Below are 23956 nucleotides of genomic sequence, written 5' to 3' on the forward strand. Positions count from 1 at the left end.
AGGTTATGTGTGTAAAGTATCCTGGCACTTGAATGAGTGGTCAGAACCAAGGGCTGCTGGAGAGGATGCTTCTGCCCTAGGTAATCTCCCCTTCTACTGGGCGGCAAGTAAACATAAACACAGTAGTCTGTGCTCTGGAAGAAGTGGGTTCTGGTGCTACAGAGCACAGAATCTTGTTTTTTTAAATTTAATTTTTATTTTATATTGGAGCATAGTTGATTTACAATATTGTGTTAGTTTCAGGTGTACAGCAAAGTGATTCCGTTATACATATATCCATTCTTTTTCAGATTCTTTTCCCATACAGGTTGTTACAGGATATGGAGTAGAGTTCCTTGTGCTATGCAGTAGGTCCTTGTTGATTATTTATTTTATATAGAGTCGTGTGTATATGTTAATCCCAAACTCCTAATGTATCCCTCCCCACTACCTTTCCCCTTTGCAGAGCACAGAATCTTGGAAGGGAAAGTTCAGGGTAGGCTTTTTGGAGGAGGTGCCATCCTTTCTAAGGATATGTAGAAGCTCCTGGGGTGGCAGGAGGGAGCAGTGTGTGTCAGAGTTGGAGAAATATAAGAAAATATGGCAAAACTAAGATACAGGACTGGAACTCAGGGTTTAGGAAAGAAATGAGAGTTGATACTGGAAACCTAGTGGGGCCCAACAGAAAGGGGCCTTGTTTGTCCTGTCAGAAGTTTAGATGTTTACCCTGAAGGCCGTGGGAAACCCTAAAGAACAGTGAGATGGACTTCTGGCTTAGAGACTCACTCAGACCTCCATGTGGAAGGCACTTGATTGGGTGCAGGATGAGTTGTAATCTAAGGGTCCCACTTAAGTTATAAAAGCTTGAACTGGATTTTGCAGATCCGAGAGAGAATGGGTGGGGCCTGGTGACCAGTTAGAAAAGGAAGGGCAGCAAGTGTGGGTGACAGTTTACAGCTGCATCTTTTTGTGAGATACAGAGCACAGTAGGAAGGGATTGGGGGTGGGGAGAGGATCTTACTTCATCTTCAGTGCTTTAGAGGGGCCTGGTAGACGGGTCTGGGCCCAAGGTACAGATCTGGGCTTTTTGGGAGGACAGGTATTTGAAGGCATTGGAGATACTTAGGTTACCCACAAGAAGATCCAAAGAATCATAGGTCTGAGGGCTTTTTAAGTGGGTATATGGAGGATGTTTATAAGCTGAAAGAAAGTAGCCAGCAGAGAAAGGGTGTTAAGATCTAGGAGAGAAAATGATTGTTCATTTGTTTTCAAAAAGCTGAATACTTATCGTGAGCCTGGCCCTTTTCTAGGATCTGGGGTTCACACCATGTGTTATCTCTTCTGCAAGGACAGTTCAACTCATCCCCTGGTGAAGAGAAATCAGATTTTTCTTTGCATCCCATTCAGGTGTAGGAACTGTTCCGTACCTCTGAAGGGACTTTACTTAACCAGAGTAATAAGTTAGAAATCAAAAGAAATTAGAGCTGGAAGGGACCTTAAAGGCCACTGTACTTAATTTTGCCTAATATTTTACATTGATTGTAAGAAAAATTTATTGCAGAGCCCATTCTCTTCAGAGTTCCTTCACTGAACTTTCTTCATGTCTTGCATCCAGTGGGGCTAGCTTGTAGATTTTGGCCCGCTCCTAAATTTGCTTCTTCATCCACATTGCATTTTGCCCAGACTATGGCAGAAGCTCCTGGGTGGTTTCGCGGCCCCTGGACTCAGTTCCTCTAAGTTCATCTGCCTACTGTGGTTGAGTGATCTTCTAACATGAAAAGATACGCCTAAAATAATGCTGCTAATGGCTTGCCCACACAGAGTTAGTGCATACTAGCCGCCCAGCGTGTGCTCTGCCCAGAGGCGTGTAGTCTGAACTGTGCTCTACCAAGCCTCCTGGGGCTCTTTGGCCCTGAGGAAGGGGAGCTTTTTGTGATCACTCCCTTTATCTAACTGGTCCTTCAGCAGCAGGGTGCCTTTTGCTAATCAGCGGAGGCACCCTTACTCAGCCAGTGGTAGCCCCGGGCCTCATCACCTGTGGGATACAAGCCATGCTCTCTCCCAGGCTTGATTCGACCAACGTCTCTATTTTCTGTCCCTTCTCACACTTGGACCCCTGGCCTTTAGTCATCCCCACCTGCAGTATTTACAGTGCCCAGCAGGAGTCAGGCTTGAGTGTCTTTGCACAGGTGCTCCCTCTGCAGTTGATGCACCTCCTCCTCCAACTCTGCATAGCCTCATCTTTCTCGATTGTACTTCAGGGTTATCATGAAGCTGTCACTTAGACATAACTTTTTGCCTCCATAGGAACCTCTGTGCATAAAGGTTATGGTTCTTTATCTCATGTGATTGAAATTTTGAGTTTATACATGTCCCTCCTTAATGAGGCTTTAAGGGTAGGAGTCGTTTCTAATCCTTAGCACAGAGCAGATGCTTTTTTTTTCTTTTTAGATGCTTTTTAACGGTGATAAAATGTATGGTTTAAATCACTCATTTTACAATAATTTTGCTTTAGGTTTTGACAGAAATAAAGTTTCCAGAAGTTGTGTTCCTGCAATAAGAAATAAAGATGTGACCTTCCAGTTGTGTAAAGCTCTTAGACGCTGTGTAAGTGCGTCAGGTGCGCTAAGGAACCTGGAGCTAAGTGGGCTGGTTGTGAGAGAGAGAGACGTAACTATGTTAACAAAGGTAAGCCTTCATTGTGTCCTGCCAACATTTGATAGTTGCTTTTGGGGCAAACTAAAGGGGTAAAATTTTAGACTGTTCCTCCCCGTTAAAGGGATTGACTAAATCGGCCACTTTGGGGCACCTGTGTCTTGTGAATTGTCCAACTGGAGATGGAGGTTTAGAAAGTGAGTTTCAGTCTTGTTTAAGTCTCTTCCCATCAGACTGGTCTCGTGATTTCCTACACACCATGTTACTTCCTGTCTACCTTTTCTTGGTGTTGTTCATGCCTGGATTGTCTCCTGTACCTGCTCAAACCTTGGTCCATTCTCATTTGTACCATGGATACTGGTATGGATACATGTACCATGGATACATGTCATGCTGGATATTGTCAGAATTAATATTAAGTTTGTGTTAAGCCACAAACCACATGTTTTGTATATTTTCTGTTTTTTGTGTTTGTTTATATTTTTATGGTTTCTCTTCAAGAAATATTACGGGAAGGGAAATAGCAAGATATAAAGAGCAAAAAAGTCATCATGATCTTTAAATTGTTAGAACATGTATCTGCAATCATAATTATAATGCACTGTGGTATGTGTTAAAATAGTAAATATATGTAATGTCCTGTAGGAGCAGCAAATTCAGTGGTGTTGGTGAGGGTGTGTCATGGAAGTAATCACAAAGCAGGTGACTCTTGATTGGGGTCCTGAAACAGTGTGTGTTCCCTGTGTCCAGTAGTGGTCTGGAGGGGTCAGGAAGCCTGCCTTTCAATTTGAGGGAAGAGAGGGTTTGAGGTCCTCTCTCTTCTATTGCTCTAGTATACTGCATAGCAGCTAATAAAATACTGGGTTTATAGTTGACATTTAAGTCGCTGATTGATCATCAAGATTGGCATGTATCATTGGAAATGAAAATCAGAAGAGTCTTATGCTTTTTAGGTTTTTCTTTTTTTTCCCCTTTGTCTCAAAAATATGTAGTACTTTACTGAGTGGTTGGGAATAAAGTTTGCAGTATTCAGTGTATTCAATTTTAGTACCTAAATAGAATTAAACTGTTGCTGTAAACTGGAATAACACTTTGTTACTGACAAGTTTTAGAATGCATCAGTTCATCAATTACCTGTTTGGGAAGATTGCAGTTAATGATTTTAAGAATGTGGCTATAAACCTCCAATTGACTGAAGAAAAGCAAATAAATCAAGATTGACAAATGTATAGGCTCTTCATCTTATTGTGTGTGTGTGTTTTTATTTTCCTTTTAGTTATTTGTCAAGGTATAAAGAACTCTGTCACTCTTAAGACAGTAAACTTCACAGGGTATAATCTGACATGACAGGGAGCAGATCACATGGCCTAGATCTTAAAGGTGATTTTATGTTTAAACTTTCATGAAAACATGTGATTGAAGCACATTAACATATTGATACAGATGGCAGTTAATTTCTGTCTTTTAATACATGTGAGTGCATCTTCTGTTTTGTTGAAAGAATCTGACCAAATGGTAATGTGAATTGCTGTTGCATAAAGAATAGTGTTGAATCCCCAATCTTTGCACTTGAGTTTAACAACTCTGTGGTTTTCTATCTTCTTCCTGAGACACTTAACCTCAGGTCCATCCTCGTCACACAGAGTGGTAAATTAGAGAACGATTAATATCACCATTTACAGAAGTGAGAGTGAAATTTCAACCATCCTGAACATAGGAACTGAAGGGGCCTCTCAGCAGTTCAGAGAGTTATTACCAAGCTAGTCAGCTGAATTCTGTTCAGTTTTCTCCATAGCAGAGCCTTCCAGGTCCTTCTTTTGAGCTTATTTTTTTTATACACAATTCTGTATGGATACTGTACATAATAGCAATAGTTGTATTAACTGGGTTTAACTGGTGATGTATTTACATCAAGATCTTGTTTTACAGATGAGAAAATTGACAGTTCTAGTTGAACTTTTTTACAAGAGGAAAATATGTTCTCATTTTAAATAAAAATAAAGTTGAAAAAAGTTTTGATGTTGATATTCTCCTTTCCTAAAATAAAAAATATCAAGAAGCTACATTCTATTACCAAATAAACCTGACCTCTAATGTCATTCCATAATTTTGTTTGTATGGACAGAAAAGAAAAATTGATTTTCATAAGAAATTTTTGCACCTCAAAAATAATATATTTATTTTATTTCAACTTTAATGAAGAGCTGAACATTTCTAGTAAATAAAGGAACACCATTTGGGGGGGAACTTGTCTTTGTGCTACAAAGTCCATGTTTAATTTTTAAAAATCATTTAATATGATTTTCTTTTCGTATGAAACATGACTGGTTTCAGAACTAATTATCCCATTATTGTAGGACTATGGGAATTAACTCTTTGATTTTCAAAAGAGAAAGTTAGATTTTTATTTTTTTAATTAAAATTAATGATAATATAGAGAAATTTTAAGAAAAAACTTAGAAAATTATGAAATGTTAGAGTAGGAGAAATCTATAGTTCATGTAGAGTTACCCTCTTTCATTTTATAAATGAGCACCTACAATTTGTAGCACGTAAGTGGCTTATTAGTAAATGGCAGAGTACGACAAGACCCTAGAGCATCTAATCCGCATTCCTTGTCATTTTAGGTGTGTTGTATTCATTTCCTTCATGAGTAGACCATGAGTAGAGATTGTATTTCTAATAGTAATGATAGACACTGGGGAAGACCAAGAAGTTTACACACTGGGACCACAGAATAGCAGATTCAAAATGCACTGAGAACCCTTTCAGCTCTTCTCCGTTTTGACAAGACACTACAAGGATGGTATCAAAGTGTTTAAGTATATAAGCCCACAACAATCAAGAGATTTCAACACAGTTTTGAAAGACGGAAGACAAGTGGAAGAGTGTGAAACTGAGGCAGTAGAACAGAGGAAAAGCATCAACTAGAATATGCACAGGGACCACCTGCAACTGAGGAGGATTCTGACCCCACCTGCAGAAGTAGCCCCATGCTCAGATGCGCATGTAGGAGAGAGGGTGGAGTTAGTTAAAAGTGTGACTGAAATAGGGGAGCTCATTGAAGGGTTGTGTTTGGAGGAGTGGACTCCCAGCCCTGCCCTCACGCTCCTGAAATGAGATGCTTTCATTTTGAAAACAGTGAAACTGGCGAGAACTAGGGCAGCTAGTGTGAGTTTTCACACCCTAGAAAATTGTGTTTGCGGGAGATCCTATTACAGTTACTCCCCGCTTCTTCCTGCATAAGAAACCAATCAATCGTTGACTTCAGGGAGCTTTCTGCACTCATTCTTAAATAGAAAATAACTGTCATTTGCCTGATAGTTGAGTAAAGCTTACAACATGAGAGAGGGGGACAAAGTGTGAAAACATATCCTGGTAGGACTGGGGACAATTTAGGGAACAAAATAATTTAAGAAAAAACCCTAATTAGTATTCTGAGGGAGATTTAAAAAGGGCTAGCAACTATAAAATAAGACTAGGGTGTTAATTAAAAAGAGAATGGTCAGAAAGCAAGAGAGGTCTCTTGGAAATGAAAATATGGTTGCTGAAATAACTTCAGTAGGAATTAAAAAAATTTCTCATTATATAAAAAAGAAAGACACAATGGAAAATGTGATAGCAATATGTTAGAGAGGCTGCATCTGGGAGATGCAACATGTAACTATTAGAAACTCCAGACCCAGAAAAGAAATGGAGGGAAGCTGTCAAAGGGCAACAAAATTCCCCACAGCTGAAAGTAGACATCAGGCCTCTGATTGAAAATAGTTACTCAAGTTTTGAGCAAGATGAACAAGAATAGACTCATACCTAGGCACCCTTCATTATGAAACTTTAAAATACTGAAAAAATAAATTAACATAGAATAAAATACTGACAGGATACATCCATTCCAGAGAGAAAAATACTGGTCACCTAAAAAAAAAAAAGTTAAAATCTGACTTTATCATACTTGTCATCAGCACCATGGATCCTGGAAGGCATTAGAAAGATACCTCCGAAGTTTTTCAGGCACATAATTTTCACCCTAGGGGTTTGTATCCAGCCAAACTATCAGTCATAAGTGGAGGCTGAAGAAGATATTTTATACAGAAAGAAATTTGAAAAATTGACCTCCTGTGCTACACCTTAAGCTTTTTATAGAAATAATCCAGCAAAATGAGGCAATAAACCAAGAAGGAAGGTAATAGGGGATTCAGTGCAGAGAGCAGCTAGTCTAGATTGAAGAGGCTTCTATTGATTGTGTGATTGAGAGCTTAGAAACACCTTGAGGCATATCGTACTTACTAGGTATTAGGCACTGTTGGAAGGGAAGAGGGAGAGGAAGAGGAGAAGGAACTTGAACTCCAGAGGAAAAAAGGCTATACTGACATAAACCTGAAGGAAACTAAGCTATGGTTGATTTTTAACCTACTATTGGTGAGGAAGAGAAGAATCCACTTACACTTGACACTATAGATGTCCCCCTTTTCAGCGACACACGGGGGTAATGACCACCTATCTAATTTGTTGTTCAAACCAGAACTTGTCCAAACTCCTTACACTTCAATAGTGTAAGGAGGCGCTCTAATGCTGTAACATCAGGACAACAGGTATAAACTGGAACAGCCCAAGGCGGCTTGGGGTATGTGGTCAGCCTGCACAAGGGCAGTGACACTGACACAGTATGGAACGAGGTGTAGTCTATACACAGAGACAGTACATCTGCAGTGGGCAATATTAATTTCATTGTAATAATGGCAATACTGTCTTGGTTTGCAGCTTTTATTGTCAACTTGCATGTAATAACAAATAACTAACCTAAACTATACTTAGTATGTATTTGCATTAACTTGGTATGTACTGAAATGTACTAGTATGTACTTAGTATATATTAGGCTCTAAGTGTTTTTGCATATATTAACTCATTTAATCCTCTGAATAGCCTTATGAGGTTGGTGCTAATATCATTCCCACTTTTGTGAAAAGGAAGCTAAGACAGGGAAGGAACTTGCCCAGGCTGTACCTAATTTAGGGTTGGATCGAGGCTTTGAGTTTAGGCTCTCTGCCTGTTGTCTTAAACCTTACTCCTTACTGACTGTCAAATAACAGAAGACTTAACTGCACATAGAACAGAATATAAATTTCAACTTTGACAATGTAAAAGCTAGGTTTGGAAGGTAGACAGGAGGTAGAAAAAAGGGAAGATGGTATGAATGTCCTCATTTTACAAAGCGTGACGTTGAGAGAGTTTATAGTTGATCAACAGTGTAGGTTTTTAAGTATATCACTACCAATCAAAGAGATCATGAGCAGTGGAGTAACTAATGATGACATAACTTTACTGAGCAGTGTGGACATAGGAAGAGTGTAAATGAACTAAACCCTTACTTAGTAAAATAGAAAGTGAACAGATAATGCCTCCAATTTAGTCAGAAAATGGTCATGTAAGAGTATTACTCGGAGAAGAATTCAAAATAACAATAGTTGGACCTCCCTGGTGTCGCAGTTGTTAATAATCTGCCTGCCAAGGCAGGGGACACGCGCTTGAGCCCTGATCCAGGAAGATCCCACATGCTGCGGAGCAACGAAGCCTGTGCACCACAACTACGGAGCCTGCGCTCTAGAGCCTGTGAGTCGCAACTACTGAGCCCACGTGCCGCAACTACCGAAGCCCACCCGCCTAGATCCTGTGCTTCACGACAAGAGAAGCCACTGCAATGAAGAGTAGCCCCCGCTCACAGCAACTAGAGAAAGCCTGCACGCAGTAACGAAGACCCAACTCAGCCAAAAATAAATAAATAATAATAATAAAAAATAACAATAGTTGACGTAAACCTCATAAAAAAGGAAATCCAAACAGCCAGTAAACACAGAAAAATGTAGGACTTCATTAAGTAATAAGAGAAAAGTGAGTGAAAACCAATGATACTACATGCCAATCAGTTTGACAAATACATAAATAAAGTGTGGTAGTATCAGGTATTGTAGACCTAGAGTACTATGGGAATCTTCTACCCTACTTATACTGGAGTATAAATCGACACAACTACTTTGGAAAGCATTTAGCACTCTCCATCAACTGAAGGTATATAAATAGCCTGTGACCCAGCAGCCCTCACCCTCGCCCTGTGTAAATGCACCAGAATAACCGGTACAGCAGGATTCCTGTCCATGATTTGCATTAGCACAAACTGAAAACAAACTAAATGTCCATTAAGAGTCAAAAATTAAATAAATTATGTGTATTCGTACAGTGGGAAAACTATCAAGCAATAAAACTGAATGAACTAGAGCTACAGGCTGCAATGTGGATGAATTTTTTAAACCAATGTTGAGCGAAAGAAATACGATAGAAAAGACTTCATATACTATGATCCTCTACATAAAGTTAGATGTTGACAAAACTAAACTCTTTTGTTAGGGATGCATGCAGGTTAAAGAAAAGGATTGTCAAGAAATGAGGACGGTGTTTAACTGGGAAGAGGGAAGGAGATTGTGATGGGAAAAGGATATGGGGGGGTTTTTGAGATGCTGACAAGTATCAATACTTTCAGATTCGAGTACTGGTTATGTAAGTATTCTCTTTTTATTTGTCACATTGACAGTTTTGTTCTGTGCACTTCTCAGTACGCATATCGTATTTTACAATTAAAAACCTGAGTAAAGAATTGGTCACTTCTTGAGTGCCGAATGTGGGAGTGGGATGAGACTATTTCATTTTAAGCCCTTCACTGTTTGCATTCACATGTTATTCATTCAGCATTAATTGAACATATGCTGTGTACCAAGCACTCTTCTAATTTTATATGTGTTTTAACTCATGTAATCCTCACGAGAGCTCTGTGATATGGGAGCTTATCTCCATTTTATAGATGAGGAAGTTGAGGCCTAGAGTTATAGAACTTGTCCAAGGTTATATAGCTAATGGGTAGTGCCAGGTCCATTTGCCTCAGAGAATCTGAATTTTTACAATATAATCTAAAAGAGAAATTAAATTGCTAATTATAAGAAAAAAAATTACACATTAAAGAAGATGACAAGTTTTCATCTATGCAGTTAGAGAAAAACACACAGTCTGTCTTTCACACACGTACATCTTGTATTGGCAGGGATTTTCCTTATTAAGCAATTATATATTGACCGCCCACGTTGTGCTAGGCACAGGTGCTGGGGATAAACACTTAATAAAATACACCCCCTATCTTCAAATAACTTGCACTCTACGTGAGGAAATAAGCCAACAGTTGTAGTAGAGGTTATATACCAAGTGATACATCGCTGATGGCAGTATAAAATCTCATAAATCTTTTGGAAAGAAGTTTGGAGATAGGTACCTCAGAGCCTTAAAAATGTTCATTTGCTTTGACCTCAAACTCATTTTTATGGATTTATTGCAAGAACGTTATTCTCAATATGGAAAAAAGCCTTCATGCATAAAAACGGTTATTTTGTCTTATAATATTGAAAAGTTGGAAAGAATTTAAATGTGTAAAGTGGTTAACCAGTAAACCCACTCAGTGGAATATTTTGTAGCCCACACACAAAAAATCAAGGTTATGAATCCCCTGATTATATGAGAAATGATTGATTTCAATGTTAAATGGAGAAAAGGTGAACATAAAATTTGATATCCAATGTGATGGGAGCTTTGTCCCAGAAAAATCACCCTAGCCAGTGTACAGAGGGAGGAAGGGAGAGCAGATGACAGGAAGGAAAATTATTCCAAAGCCTTATCATTAGTCTTACTTAAGTAACAGAATATCAAGCAATTTTACTTTCTAACTTTTTTGGTTCCATATTTCCATGTAAGGGACATGAATTATTAATACTTTGTGGGAGGAGGGTACACTTTTCCACAAAAATTTAACACTGTGTTCTAATTTCCTCCACTAGAGGAAGAAACTATTTCATGTAATTTCACTTTGATGTGCTATTTAGAACCAGTCAGGAAGTTTTACTCTACTTTCCTCTGACTGTGGTGAGAGCTTTTTTGTTTATTTGCTTATTTGTTTAGAAATTCTTTGAAATCGGTTTTAGAAGATTTATTAAACCATTATATTGAAAGTAGAGGAAGTTTGCAATTTTTCCCCCTTTTTCCCCATTGAAAACTTGGCCGGCTTTAGTAATGAAACATTAAAGAATTTGAAGTTCTTAGACTGTCAGTTTTTTAAACATGATCTGAATATAAAAATATATGTTCATTGAGTAAATTTTTGAAAACAATGAACAACTCATTGAAGGAAATAAAAGCCACCTCTGCATGTACACACACCTGATCTGCTCTTTTGTCTGAAAAAAGTATGAAAAATATTTTGTCTTACCACTAAATACTCTTCTACATCAGAGAATTTGATTAAGCTTATGCACCATCTCCCAGGAAAAACGCACAGATATATTTTGAATGTAGAACTCCTGAAGCCCATTCATTAACTCTGGTTGAGACCTGTTGTCATTATTTTCTTAGTGGCTTCATAGCGCATTCCTTCATTCGGTGATCTGTTTTTGTTTAAACCAATCCCAATTTGGAGGCTCTTAGCCTTCTTCTAGGGTTTGGTTATAAACAATCTTAAGACATCATGTTGGTAGATAAATCTCTGCCCACATCTTTGATTTCCTTAGGGTAAACCCCTGATGTAGGATTGTTGTTAGGTACCAAGAGCTACTCTCCAGAAAGTGATACCAGCTCCTCTGCCAATGATGGCATATAATAGAGTTCCTCATTCTTTAAGTGATTGTTCAAAGCAGCTAAAATGTATAAATATACCTTACTGTTTTCATAAGTGTAGGTATTCTGATTGTTTATCGCTGCATAGGAAACCACCCTGAAACTGTGGCTTAAAACAATGAAAATCGTTTATTTTGTTCATGAGCCTGGAGGTTGAGTAGAATATTAATTCTTTTAGTACACTCTTACTGACTGAAAACAATACCTATTTGACTAGCTCACAGTTCTGTAGGTCAGAAGTCCAGGCACAGCGTGACTGGGTTTCCTGCTCAGATACACACGGGAACATGTGGGTTCCCTCCCGAGAGTGTTAAAGCACGTGAAATTTAAGTGTAAGACATTGAGTCCCAAACGTTGGATGTTCACCATAGTTTGTGTGGGTCACAGAGCTGAAATTAAGATTTCAGTCTGGCTGTGTTAGCATCCCGAGGCTCTGGGAAAGAATGCCTCCAAGCTTCTTCGGCTTGTTGGCATAATTCAGATTCTGCAGTTGCAGGACAGAGGTCCCCATTTCCTTGCTGGCTGTCAGTCGGGGGACAGTCTCAGGTCCTAGAGGCCTCTCGCTTGCCTTCCCTGCCGCAGCATTGGACTTCTTCAGAGCCAGCAACGGAGAGTCTCCCTCTTGTCCCTTTTGTACTTCAATTCAGGAAGAGTTCAGGTCCTTTTCATGGGGTGCCTGAGTAGGTCACATCCACATAGAATAATCTCCCTATCTTAAAAAATCAACTGATTTTGAACCTTAGTTCCATCTGCAAAATCCCTTCACTACAGCACCTAGATTTAGAGTTTGATTGGATAAGTGGAAGGTTTGTGTACTTCAGTAAGTAGGAATCTTGGGGCCTCTGTTAGAATTCTGCCTATTGAAAGCAGTGTCCCCACTTCAAGGACCGAAGTGTCTTAGTTCCTAAAACTCCTAAGAGAGTTTATCAGTGTTCATTTTATTTCAGTGACCTTGGTGAATGGGAAGACTACCACCTCCGTGAACAGGAATGGCACCCAGCTTCCTGAGTCCACAGTGTGGCTCTGCTACTTAGTGGTGTGACCTTGGCTGTGCTGCTCTACTTATTCTACTTCTCTGCCTCTGTTTCCCTCATCTGTAAAATAGCACTTCCCTGGTGGCGCAGTGGTTGAGAGTCCGCCTGCCGATGCAGGGGACACAGGTTCGTGCCCCGGTCCGGGAGGATCCCACGTGCCACAGAGCGTCTAGGCCCGAGAGCCATGGCCGCTGAGCCTGCTTGTCCGGAGCCTGTGCTCCGCAATGGGAGAGGCCACAACAGTGAGAGGCCTACATAACGCAAAAAAACAAACAAACAAAAAAAAACCATGGAGTTAGTGATCGTTCTTTCCTCGTAGGTTTTTTTTTTATACATTTATTTATTTATTTTTGGCTGCGTTGGGTCTTCGTTGCTGCTCGCGGGCTTTCTCCAGTTGCGTCGAGCGGGGGGCTACTCTTCGTTGCAGCGTGGTGGCTTCTCATTGCGGGGCACAGGCGCTAGGCGTGCAGGCTTCAGTAGTTGTGGCACGTGGGTTCTAGAGCGTAGGCTCAGTAGTCGTGGTGCATGGGCTTAGTTGGTCCACGGCATGTGGGTTCTTCCTGGACTAGGGCTCGAACCCGTGTCCCCTGCACTGGCAGGCAGATTCTTAACCACTGTGCCAGCAGGGAAGCCCCCTTTTAGGGTTTTGATGATTAGATTATTTCATACCCAGGGAACTCCAGGAACAGTGCTTGACTGTGAATTGCTTTAAAAGTGAGTACTTCTTAAAAACATGCTTTTGAATCTGCAATTAGGCAATTCAGGTATGTTAAGCATGTTCATTAATAGGACTTCCTACTATAAGGAGACCCACAAATAAAAATAGAATTTTTCTTTCTGGGTCTTAACTTCTTATTTCTGACTTACTATGTTATTTATACGCATATGCCTTTTATGGTGGGCTACCACAAATTTATGTTGGAAAGAGTGGAATTTAAATAAATCTTACCTATGCTAACTTGATAGGTTTTGATAATTCATTTCACTAGCATGGTATGATATTACCAGTAGCAGACTAAAATCTGAGTTCACTTCTGGCTCTGCCACTAAATCCTGATGAGACCAATAGCTGGAAAGGCTTTGGGATATTATACTATGAATTAGTTATAATATTGACTCTGTTTAGGAAAACCTGGAGGAGTGCCTAAAGCAGTTAAAGGAGGAAAGAGTAATAAGACTGAAGGCTGATAAACGAGTCAGTGAGGTAAACAAGTTTCTTCTTCTGCTTTAGAGAGTGTTTTAGTTTTATTTTGATTTGATTTTAAGCCATATACACATAATTTGTAAGATTTAAAACTGTAATATGTTGCAAATTTGTTGTATCAAGTGGACTTTTGCATTTACTGGTATTTAGTGATCATATGATCTATATTCCAGAAAGCATGTTTTTAAAAATGTGAAAATCTGGTTTTGTGTATGTGTATGTGTGTGTGTGTGTGTGTGTGCTTGCGCGTGTGCGCTTTTATATGACATTAGCTTATTTCCTGTTCATGATTCTTTGATTCAAGAAGGCACTTTTGTGCATATACTGTATATACAGTAATATAAAAGACACGATGAGACTCTCCTGGCAATGAATTAGGAAAGTGAATCATTTAAATAAATTTAAGATATTGGAAAACTTCTAAGAATGCAATGAAAGATAAAAATATATACTATGAGAATTACATTAGGTAATGTGCATGAAAGCAGGGCATAATCTAAAAAGTTCTATCTAAATATAATTTATCACAGCATGAGTGTAGGGAGGAATTTTTGAAAGTGCATCCGTTGGATTGGCGGACACTCATTCAATAAATGTTGAGCCACCTGCTCATGTAAGGCAAAAGGGGCATCATGAACATTAATGGCCTTTCTGAGAAATACTAGAGTTGAGCTTACAGGGGGTTTTAAGTGCATAGATGATGAGCGGAAGGGGAAGAGTGCATGGGGGGAATATTTTCAAGAAGCCAAAGAAAATATTGGTGATTGTACATTTAATAGATTGGGTTGGGTATGATTTAGGACTTTTAAACGTAAGCATTAGATATTTTGCTTACTAAAGTTAATTCTTAACATTCAGCAGAGTTGTAATATGTTTTATTCAAATCAGATTCTATATTTCATTTTCTAATTTAAGAGAAACTTAAAGCAGGTAATTTTCTAATGTGGAATAAGGCTCCATTTTGAATTGAACTAGTTAGAAATGTGATCTTTTGTGAAAGATCATTAATAAAACGGTAACTTTGGTTTTTTTATGTACCACCTAAGTGTTATATAGGAAACTTTGTTGGGTGCCTGTGGGTTTTGGTTACTATGTGATATGGTCTCTGTCTTTACTGGTGGAGAGTTAGGTTAATTACAAATTAATTACATTTTGAGTGTTTTAGTTTTGTTCCTTGAAAATAGGGAAGACTACTTTTGATGACAATGAGAAAAAATCATGTCAGACATTTTTAGTCTTCTTTTATAGCTGGAACATGAAAATGCCCACTTAAGAAATATGAATTTCTCTTCGTCTGAAGCCCTTCATGCCCACTCATTGACAAGCATGATCCTGGATGATGCAGGTGTTTTGGGCAGCATTGAGAATTCTTTTCAGAAGTTCCATGCTTTCTTGGATCTCCTTAAAGATGCTGGGTTAGTTCATTTCTCTTCATGGCATTCTTCTCTTTGCGACTGTGATGGTAGTTTGCTGAGGAACTGGAGCAATTTTCATCACTTCCGTGGCCATATTTAGTGTAATTATAGGTAATATAGTTGACTATTTAAAATGAGGAATTAAATTTTTTAAGAAATGCAAATAGGAAAGCGTGCTTTGGTAGAGTGCGGAGCTCATTATAAAAGAGTAACCTGTAGATAGAGTAATTAGTAGGTGTAGTTTTTTGTAAAGACTAAATTGAAGGCAGTTTTCATTGAAAATATTCGGGAATGCATAAGAATTTTCCTATCTTTCACTTATTTTGCTTGTTTGATAAGTGAATTAAAGTTATTTTTGCCTTAGACATAAAAATTATTATTAATCTGCAGGGGAGATAGGTCAGTGGTTCTCAACTGGGAGCAATTTTGCTGGAAGAGGGAAGTGGAGATTGATAGTTGATGGAGTGGTGTTTTGTCAGTGAATGAATTGGTGTTGGTGTTGGGAAGGAAGGAACAAACACATTCTTGGAAACTGGAGGAAATGTGGTAAAGAAGTGTGGGAATAGAGGTGTGAGAGGTAGTGGACGAGGTGCGTGGTAGATGTGAAGCTGCTAGTCAGACAGTGTTTAAAATGGAGCGGTAATAGGTAAGGAGATGGGATGTGTCCTAGAGGATGAATCTGGAAAGGGCTGAGAATTTGGGGGAGAGAGAGGCTTGTAGTCTGGCGTAGGATGTTGGCTTTTAAGATTTTAGAAGTATTTCATGATTGTAGGTCTGGGGAAATCTAAACTGCTCTTATGTGATTATAATAACCTTTGTCTTTTCTCCTTTCCTCCTCTGGTCCAGGCTTGGGCAGCTGGCCACAATGGCTGGTATAGATCAGTCAGATTTTCATTTACTAGGTCGTCCCCAGATGAATTCTACTGTTAGTAGTCCACGTAAAGAAGAAAAGAAGGCACTTGAAGAAGAAAAATCAGAATCAAAACAGGGTGCCCCAGGACAAATGAAAAATATCCAAGTAAGTGGACAGAACAGCACTTAATGATTCTAAGAGTGATTAGCAAAAAGGAAATGACCAAGTCAGGGAGAAAACAATAACGATCAGTCTCTAATAGTTCACATGCTCAGAACCTATAAGATTCTGGAATCCTTTCCAAATCTGAGATTAGTAAATGTGTGCCCATTTCATGATACTGTATTATTGTAAATAAGGAGACTGGAAGTTCTTTAGAAAATTTATGAGTTAAAGCAAACTATCCTTAGTGAAGAAAGAAAACATTAGAGAAAATATTCCAGATTTTAAATTGTATAAATGTCTATTCTATTCATATTTTATCTAGGTTTCTATTTGTATGCAGTCAGCTTACAGTGAAGGAACACTAATGAAGGTACACATACTGATATAATTTTTAAAATAAGTAATCCAGACATAGCTAATAGGTAACATATTACAGTGAATCACCTGGTTTTGGGAATGGGAGGGGAAAACCTATCAGCTTTTCCTCTAGCCTTACTTGGAGCCCCCATCAACCAATCTCAGACTGGTCTTGGGAACTGACAGCTTGAGAACAGAGTTTGGTCACAAACTATATACTGTTTGCATGTGCCTGGAGGATAGGAAAGAAATTAATTATCTTACAGAATAGGGTTTTATTTTTAGTGAGGGAAAGGAAATGGGTAATAACTACCCCAGTCACCAAAGTCTGAAAATGTAGCGGACATAGCCTTGGATATAGCTAGGTTAAGCTGAGAATCACTTGGCAAGATATAATTAGAAAAAAACTGGCTCTGAAATCTTCTGAATATTGACTGTGTTAATAATAAGGTCACAGAGTAACACTGAAGTTTTGAACTCTACTTTTTAATGGTTGGCTTTGTTCATCACTGAATTTTTGTCTTGTCTTTTGTTTTTCCGTCCAGTTTCAGAAAATTACAGGTGATGCTAGGATTCCTTTGCCTCTCGACTCCTTCCATGTCCCAGTGTCTACTCAGGAGGCCTTAGAAACTTCCAAAGACAACCTGGGGGTCCCAGTCACAGAGCAGCGGCAGGAGTCTTTTGAAGAGTTCATTGCTAGAACATGTTCTCCCTTCAGCAGACATCATTTCTGGAACTGAAAGTCAAAGCAAAGAAGAGGAATTATCTAGAAATAGCAGGTCGTCTTCAGAGAGAATGAGCAAAGCACGTGAATATACCAAAAAATTCTCTGCTAGGAGACAACCTGGGAAGGACCTGCATTCCTGCTCTGACTCACCTGTAAAGCATAAAAGCAAAGGAATTGGGCAAAATAATTCTTTGGTTAATAAACCAATTAAAAGTGAGTCTTCAAAAAAACACATTTCTGTTAAAGAGAGTAGAATAGTGACTGTTTCATCAAAGACAACTAAAAGTAAACTCAATCTACTAGAACATTCTGAAGGTGATACTCCTGGATCTGATTGTGAATTTCAAGAAAGCATCCATACTCTATCACGCCTAACATAGGTCTAAATCATTTAAAATTATGTTTTTGCCTTCAAATTTTAATAAATTACGTTTTTATTATAGCATATGGTGGTTTCAGTTACTTGACTGGAAGCCATTAGAGAAAGATTTATCTATACTTTTTTATTATAATGAAAGTTTTGGTGTACTTTTCCTTGTGACACTTTGCACCATTCATTCAGCTAGTGTTTACTGAGGGCTTCATATGTACAGTACTTTTCTGGGTGCTATTGCTTTCAGCAGTGAACAAAATAAAGCCTTTACTCTCCTGGAACTAGCACTCTATGTTGGGAGAAAACATAAACAACAAAGCAGGGTGTAAGGGTTAAAAAGATATGGGAATAATAAATGGAATAGTTTTACCATTTGGTTAAACATCAAACTATTATAAATCACATGGCCAGAAGCCATTGAGGTATTTTAATTCACAATAACCAGAGAGCCTCAAACATTTACCAAGGCACTTACCGTGTTTATGGACTACAGCAACGCTCTGAGGTAGGGAACTGTTACCATCCCCGTTTATAGATGAGGAGTCTGAGGAGACATTATGTGAGTTGCCCAGAATTACACAGCTGTAAGTAAGTGGGAAGCTGCGATGTGACCCGAACCCATGCTCTATTTTTTTTTTTAATGTATGGAATTTATTTTAATGTATGGACTTTATTATGTTTCATTTGTTTCTGATTTATGTGAATTTCTTCTTTAAAGATTTTTTTCTGATGTCGACCATTTTTAAAGTGTTTATTGCATTTGTTACAGTATTGCTTCTGTTTTATATTTTGGTTTTTTGGCCGCAAGGCATGTGGGATCTTAGCTCCCCCACCAGGGATCGAACCCTCACCCCCTCCATTGGAAGGCGAAGTCTTAACCACTGGACCACCGCGGAAGTCCCCCTTATGTGACTATTTTTATGGCAATTTTTTTAAATTTTATTTTTTTATTGACGTATAGTTGAATTACAGTGTTGTGTTAATTACTGCTGTACAGGAAAGTTACTCAGTTACACATTTATATACATTCTTTTTCATATTCTTTTCCGTTACGGTTTATCACAGGATATATAGTTTGCTGTGCTCTACAGTAGGACCTTTTAGGTTTTTTAAAATACATCCACTTTTTTAAAAATAAATGTATTTATTTTTTAATTTTTGGCTGCGTTGGGCCTTCGTTGCCACACACAGGCTTTCTCTAGTTGCGGTGTGTGGGCTTCTCATTGTGGTGGCTTTTCTTGTTGCAGAGCACGGGCTCTAGGTGCATGGTCTTAAGTAGTTGTGGCATCGGGCTTAGTTGCTCTCTGGCATGTGGGATCTTCCCGGACCAGGGCTCGAACCCGTGTCCCCTGCATTGGCAGGCGTATTCTTAAACACTGCGCCACCAGGGAAGTCCCATGTAGGACCTTTTTGTTTATCCATCCTGTATATACACCAATTTGCATCTGCTAATCCCAAACTCCCAATCCAACCCTCTCCCACCCCCTCCCCCTTGGTAACCACCAGTCTATTCTCTATGTCCTTGGTTATGTTTCTGTTTCACAGATAGGCAGAACCCAGGCTCTTAATTACTTTGTTATCCTGTTTCCTTGTTAAGAGAGGAAGGGTTTAAGGAATGCACTGAGAGAGAAGGCAGTGAGCACTAGAACTGCAAAACAGTGGGACTGTCAGAAAGCACACCTGTCTCCTTCCCCCATCGTGAGCAGAATTTTTGAACGGCAGAGTATGTAAGAGTATGTGATGACACATCTCTGGATTAAATTATGTCTCCCTGGTAAAACATGTACAGATAAGTCTTTAGTTCATTCAGACTGAAAGGTGAGAGCAGAGAACAGCTGGAGTGTCAGATTTCTTCTAGAAGTTCCTGCCTGATTGTTACAAAGAGGGCTACTACAGTAGTAGTTAGTTCATTAGTCATGGATTGGGTGTTAGAGCAGTGAAACAATGAGCAAGATGTAGCGTTGGCCCTTTAGCAGTGGGGTGAGAGGGGAAGACGCACAGCAGATGTCTCATCCTGCACATGACATGCTGTGACGGGCATATTCAGGGCATTTGGTCAGTGTTTGTGGAAGAAGAGGGGGAGCTGTGAGGCAAAGAAAAGTCATCGAAAGAGGCAGTCCCTAAGCTAAGTCTTAAAGGACTCGTGAAAAACTGGTGAGTCAGCCGGTGAAGGGAAAGGACACTCAAGGCAGAGAGGACAGCGGAAGTCCAGAGCCGTGAGTGTGCGAGGGGTGTGTTACGGAGCCACAGGCACAGGCTCTGGAGGATCAGTGCAGTGTCACCAGGCAGTGGCAAGTGCCCCTAAAGGAGGCCGTGAGGAGGAGGAGAGCGGGTCTTAACCACCCATGTGCGTGGAGCTGGTTTCCTCAGAAAACAGCTAAGTATGGAAAGGACAAGTTCAGGTGGCATTTTAGACCACTGACGTCAGTATGGATGAGGAATTTGAAGAAGCCTGGAGACAATTATGCCCCACTCTTCTGAGGAGCAGTGTTTTTTATTTTCAAGTGGGACTTTCACGCTGCCACCTCCTCTCCAGTCCCTACTGAAAGGTTTATAGGCCGGCAGAAGGGAGAACCTGGCTTAAGTAAAGTTAATCAGGTTTCTTTACTGTACAGCTTCTCAGGGCTACTGTAGGCTAGTGTTCATTCTGGATCGTCAAAGCAGGTGTATGGTACACAGCCATCCTCAAAGCTATTTGACTCTAGAGTCCTTTTTTAACAGAAGTGTCTAACAGCTGGTTCCACCAAAACAGCAATTTGGTAACTTCTAGACCAGGTAATAGCAAGAAGAAAGGGGTCTGAAATAAGGTATAGTTGAAGGGAGGAAATAAGTTCTAATTGTATTTAGGAAATTACAAGCAAGACTTGATCTTGGGAAGTAAGGAAGAAGTAGGAGGCGGAGGCTGAACCCCCATCTGTGTGACTAAGGTTGGGTGGTGGTATCATTGAGTTTGGGAATAGGGGATAAAGAACTGAATTGGGAAAAGACTTTAGTTCTGGACATGTTGAATTGTAAAGCACCTGTAGAATTCAGGAGACAGACTGGTAGATAACTGGACATGCACGTGAAGACATGGAAAGATAAAAATTTGAATGTCATCAGCACATATCAGCAGTCATTAAAATCATGAAAATGGATGAGATTTCAGAGAATTGTGAGTACTGACAACGTTTAAGTAATAAGCAGAGAAAGAATTCTGGGAAGGAGTGAGGTGATAAAGTTTCAAGAAGGAGGAAGTAGATGACAGTGTCATCCTTCAGAGAATGTGAGTGTCCATTGGATTTGGGCAGTTAGGTCCCCAGTGACCTTAGAGCAGTTCAGTGAAGTGGTGGACAAAAAGCCAGATGGCAATAAATTGAGGGTGTAGGGCTGCCTGTGGGGGCCAGGCGGGGCTAGTGAAGACACTGGGAATAGGCTACTCTGAAGGAGTTTGGATGAAAAGAGAAAATAATTAGCAAAAAAGATTTTTTTAGAATGAGAAGGACTTATATGTTGAAATGAAGGAACGGATAAAGGAGATCCTGAAGATGTAGATAATAATTTAGAGAATTGGGGAAACATGGACATATGAATAAGAAAAAAACCTTGCACAGTATATAAAAGTCACTTGTATCCTTCGAGTTGGTTGGATACTGGTAAGTTTGGGAGGAAATAAAGGTAAGAAGAGATAGAAGTTAAATGAGTTTCTACTGATACCCTCAGTTTTCTTTGACACAGATTTTTCAGAGACACATATATACACATACATAATTACAGTTTTAAAATTCTTTCATAGTTACATGTTTTATTAATCACATCTGAGAAAAGTCATTGATTTTCATTTTGTACCCCATTATCTTGTAAGGACAAGATACAGTGACAACTTCCAAGTTTTTGCATATCAGAGCTGAAATGGAAAGTATCTCCATAATTGAATTTTCACTTCTTATTTGTAGTAAGTTTATCCTTAGGAGGATACTTTCATAGTGTTTGATCACAGGTGAGTTTGGGCATTGCTGTCACTCAATAATGTTAAGCATCTGTCAGGTTCTCTCCTATACTCTCCTATATTAATTTTTTCTCCATTAAGCAAATATTTTTTGGCGGCCTGTGGGAATAAGATACACCTAGGTCCTCTTTCCTTGGTATATTCACAAAAGCCTCTGAAACTAAATTTCCAAGTCAGGCCATACTAAGGCCTGGCATAATAAGTTTTCATCGTTAACAGTTTTTTTGTGTTTGTGGGATTTTTTTGTTTTTATTTTTATTTTTTTATTTTTATTTTTTTTATTTTATTTTTTTTTGTGGTACGCGGGCCTCTCACTGCCGTGGCCTCTCCCGTCGCGGAGCACAGGCTCCGGACACACAGGCTCAGCAGCCATGGCTCACAGGCCCAGCCGCTTCGCGGCATGTGGGATCTTCCCGGACCGGGGCACGAACCCGTGTCCCCTGCATCGGCAGGCAGACTCTCAACCACTGCGCCACCAGGGAAGCCCTGTTTTTATTTTTTTGAAGCAAGGATAAGACACTGTCTTAACTCAGTAGTTGTCCATTGATTAATAAGTCAAAGAAGACATTGATGAAGCATGGTATTTTGAATATCCTTTCCACAGAATAGGTAATGGGCCATCCTGAAACTCTGGTGAGATGCTTATCATTTTCAGATTTTGGAGTGGCATAGAAAACCCTATTACACCTTGAATTATCACTAGAAATGAATTCAGCCAGATAAAAACAGTGCCTCTGCCTACTGAGGTTGTCAATTTCCATCTCAACAAAAGTGAACATTTCTCCTTTAGATTAAAATCAAGAAAATCCCCTCTGTCCAGGATGCAATAATGGGGTGCACAAAAGAGGAAAACTGAAGCTATTCCCTCTTTACACCTGAACAGTGAATTCATTCTGATATCAAATATTTTTTATGATTCTCTTATGACCAGGTGCTTTATTGTTTAGAGATCAAGTTACTGTTCATTCTTGGTAAGTAAGAAAAATCCATTTTTTAGGACTCTGAATAGTAACTTTATATATTTTATATATATATATTAAAAATAAATATATATATTATATGTAATATATATTCCACCTATTCAACAAAATTGTAATTTTCATCATCTCTTATGAATGATGAACTGTATTCTCTCTTTGGAAAGGGCTTATAGGGAATTAAATTCTCCATATACATTTTATATAAGAGCATGGAAACCAAATTCTCAACTTGGAGCAAACTTAGGTTTTGCTATGAAGGTTTATGCTTGCCTGGCCTTAGCGTGATAGGCCATGAACTCAAGGTGGAGTATTTTTCCTCTAAGTTACTTTCATTGATGCCACCCTGAAAAAATTTGGAGGGAGTATTTTTTGAAATAGCTTTATCTCAGTAACCCTTTAAAAATGCTTCAGGGAATGGGGAGCATAACTGTCAAAATGTTCAAGCAACTCTTGTTGATTTAAGTGTAATTGATCAGGAGCAATACAGGAAGGAGCTGGGTACAAAAGACAAAAGACCCGAGGCTATTTCATGTATTGTTTTTGGCTTATTGTACAAAACAGAGAAAGTCTCATACACTCAGGCAGCCAAGGTCCCCTACTGTTCTCTCCTTTTAGTAAAAATAAAAGAGCTAGTTTCTCAATAGCAGCATTCTATCCTTAAGTGGGTACACAGTGATATTCTAATGGTTGTGGAGCAGAGAATAATTCCGTGGCAGCTCTGACCTCCAGTCACCGGGTTCTCTGTAACTTAGTCTTTAATGGCCAAGGACTATAATCATCATTTCCATTTGTATTTAGCATCTCAAAATTGAAAGCATTCCATGGACAACAAAATAGGAAGTGATTTCATGAAGTGTTTTAGTATGGATAAAATAATAAACTATAAAAATAAAAATCATCACTAAAGCTTTTTCTTTCTGGAGAACTATATTCAGAAATTAATGTAAGCATCTAAGGTGCACATGTGTGTTTTTTCACCCATGATGTTTGTGTGTGTGCATTCCACTGCTACAGGAGACATGCAAAATAATATCAGATTTGCTACAATATGAAGTTCTGCTTTCTCCCAGGAACTGTGTGCTCGCAGGGTTCGTTCAGGAAGGTGAGTGCCCTACCACCACATCGCAGTCATATCTCCTCACCTTTGGCAGGAATAATTCACACTTTAACCTTACATGCTGGTGTATTAAATTAGTATTACTCATCAGAACTTGCTTATTAATAAAACAAGCTGAATTAGCCACTGGCAAATCATATTTGGAAATTCAATGACAATTTTACATTTTTAATAAAGGCTCAAATATTATTGCAGAGCAGGTGGTACAGAAAACTGTGGTCAAATTTGACATTCATTAATAATTGAAGTGTGGAACGTGACAGGTGAAAATTGATATTGATTTCTTTCCTCTAGTATTTGGAAGAGTTCTATTCTAAAAGGTAAATAAAATGAGATAACAAGACATACCAAGTCTCACTGATTTCTTTGATCAACTCCTCCCCACATATCACTCCTTCACCT

At 39.0% G+C, this 23956-nt stretch overlaps 1 protein-coding gene across 1 annotated transcript in view; it reads left to right on the forward strand.

Annotated features, from left to right (window-relative positions):
- The window catches only part of LOC307177185 (uncharacterized protein), a gene marked incomplete at its 5' end in the record, with an annotated part of 38697 nt that extends 23734 nt beyond the window's left edge, over positions 1 to 14963 (forward strand). The window contains 2 exons of the mRNA XM_079904085.1: positions 2495 to 2667; positions 14828 to 14963. Coding sequence (XP_079760211.1) covers positions 2495 to 2501 — 7 coding nt within the window. The 3' untranslated portion in view covers positions 2502 to 2667; positions 14828 to 14963. The remainder of the gene's footprint in view (positions 1 to 2494; positions 2668 to 14827) is intronic.
- Between the last annotated feature and the right edge of the window lie 8993 nt (positions 14964 to 23956).

This window comes from Stenella coeruleoalba, assembly GCF_951394435.1.
Source record: "Stenella coeruleoalba genome assembly, chromosome: 1".
Classification (NCBI taxonomy): Eukaryota; Metazoa; Chordata; class Mammalia; order Artiodactyla; family Delphinidae; genus Stenella; species Stenella coeruleoalba.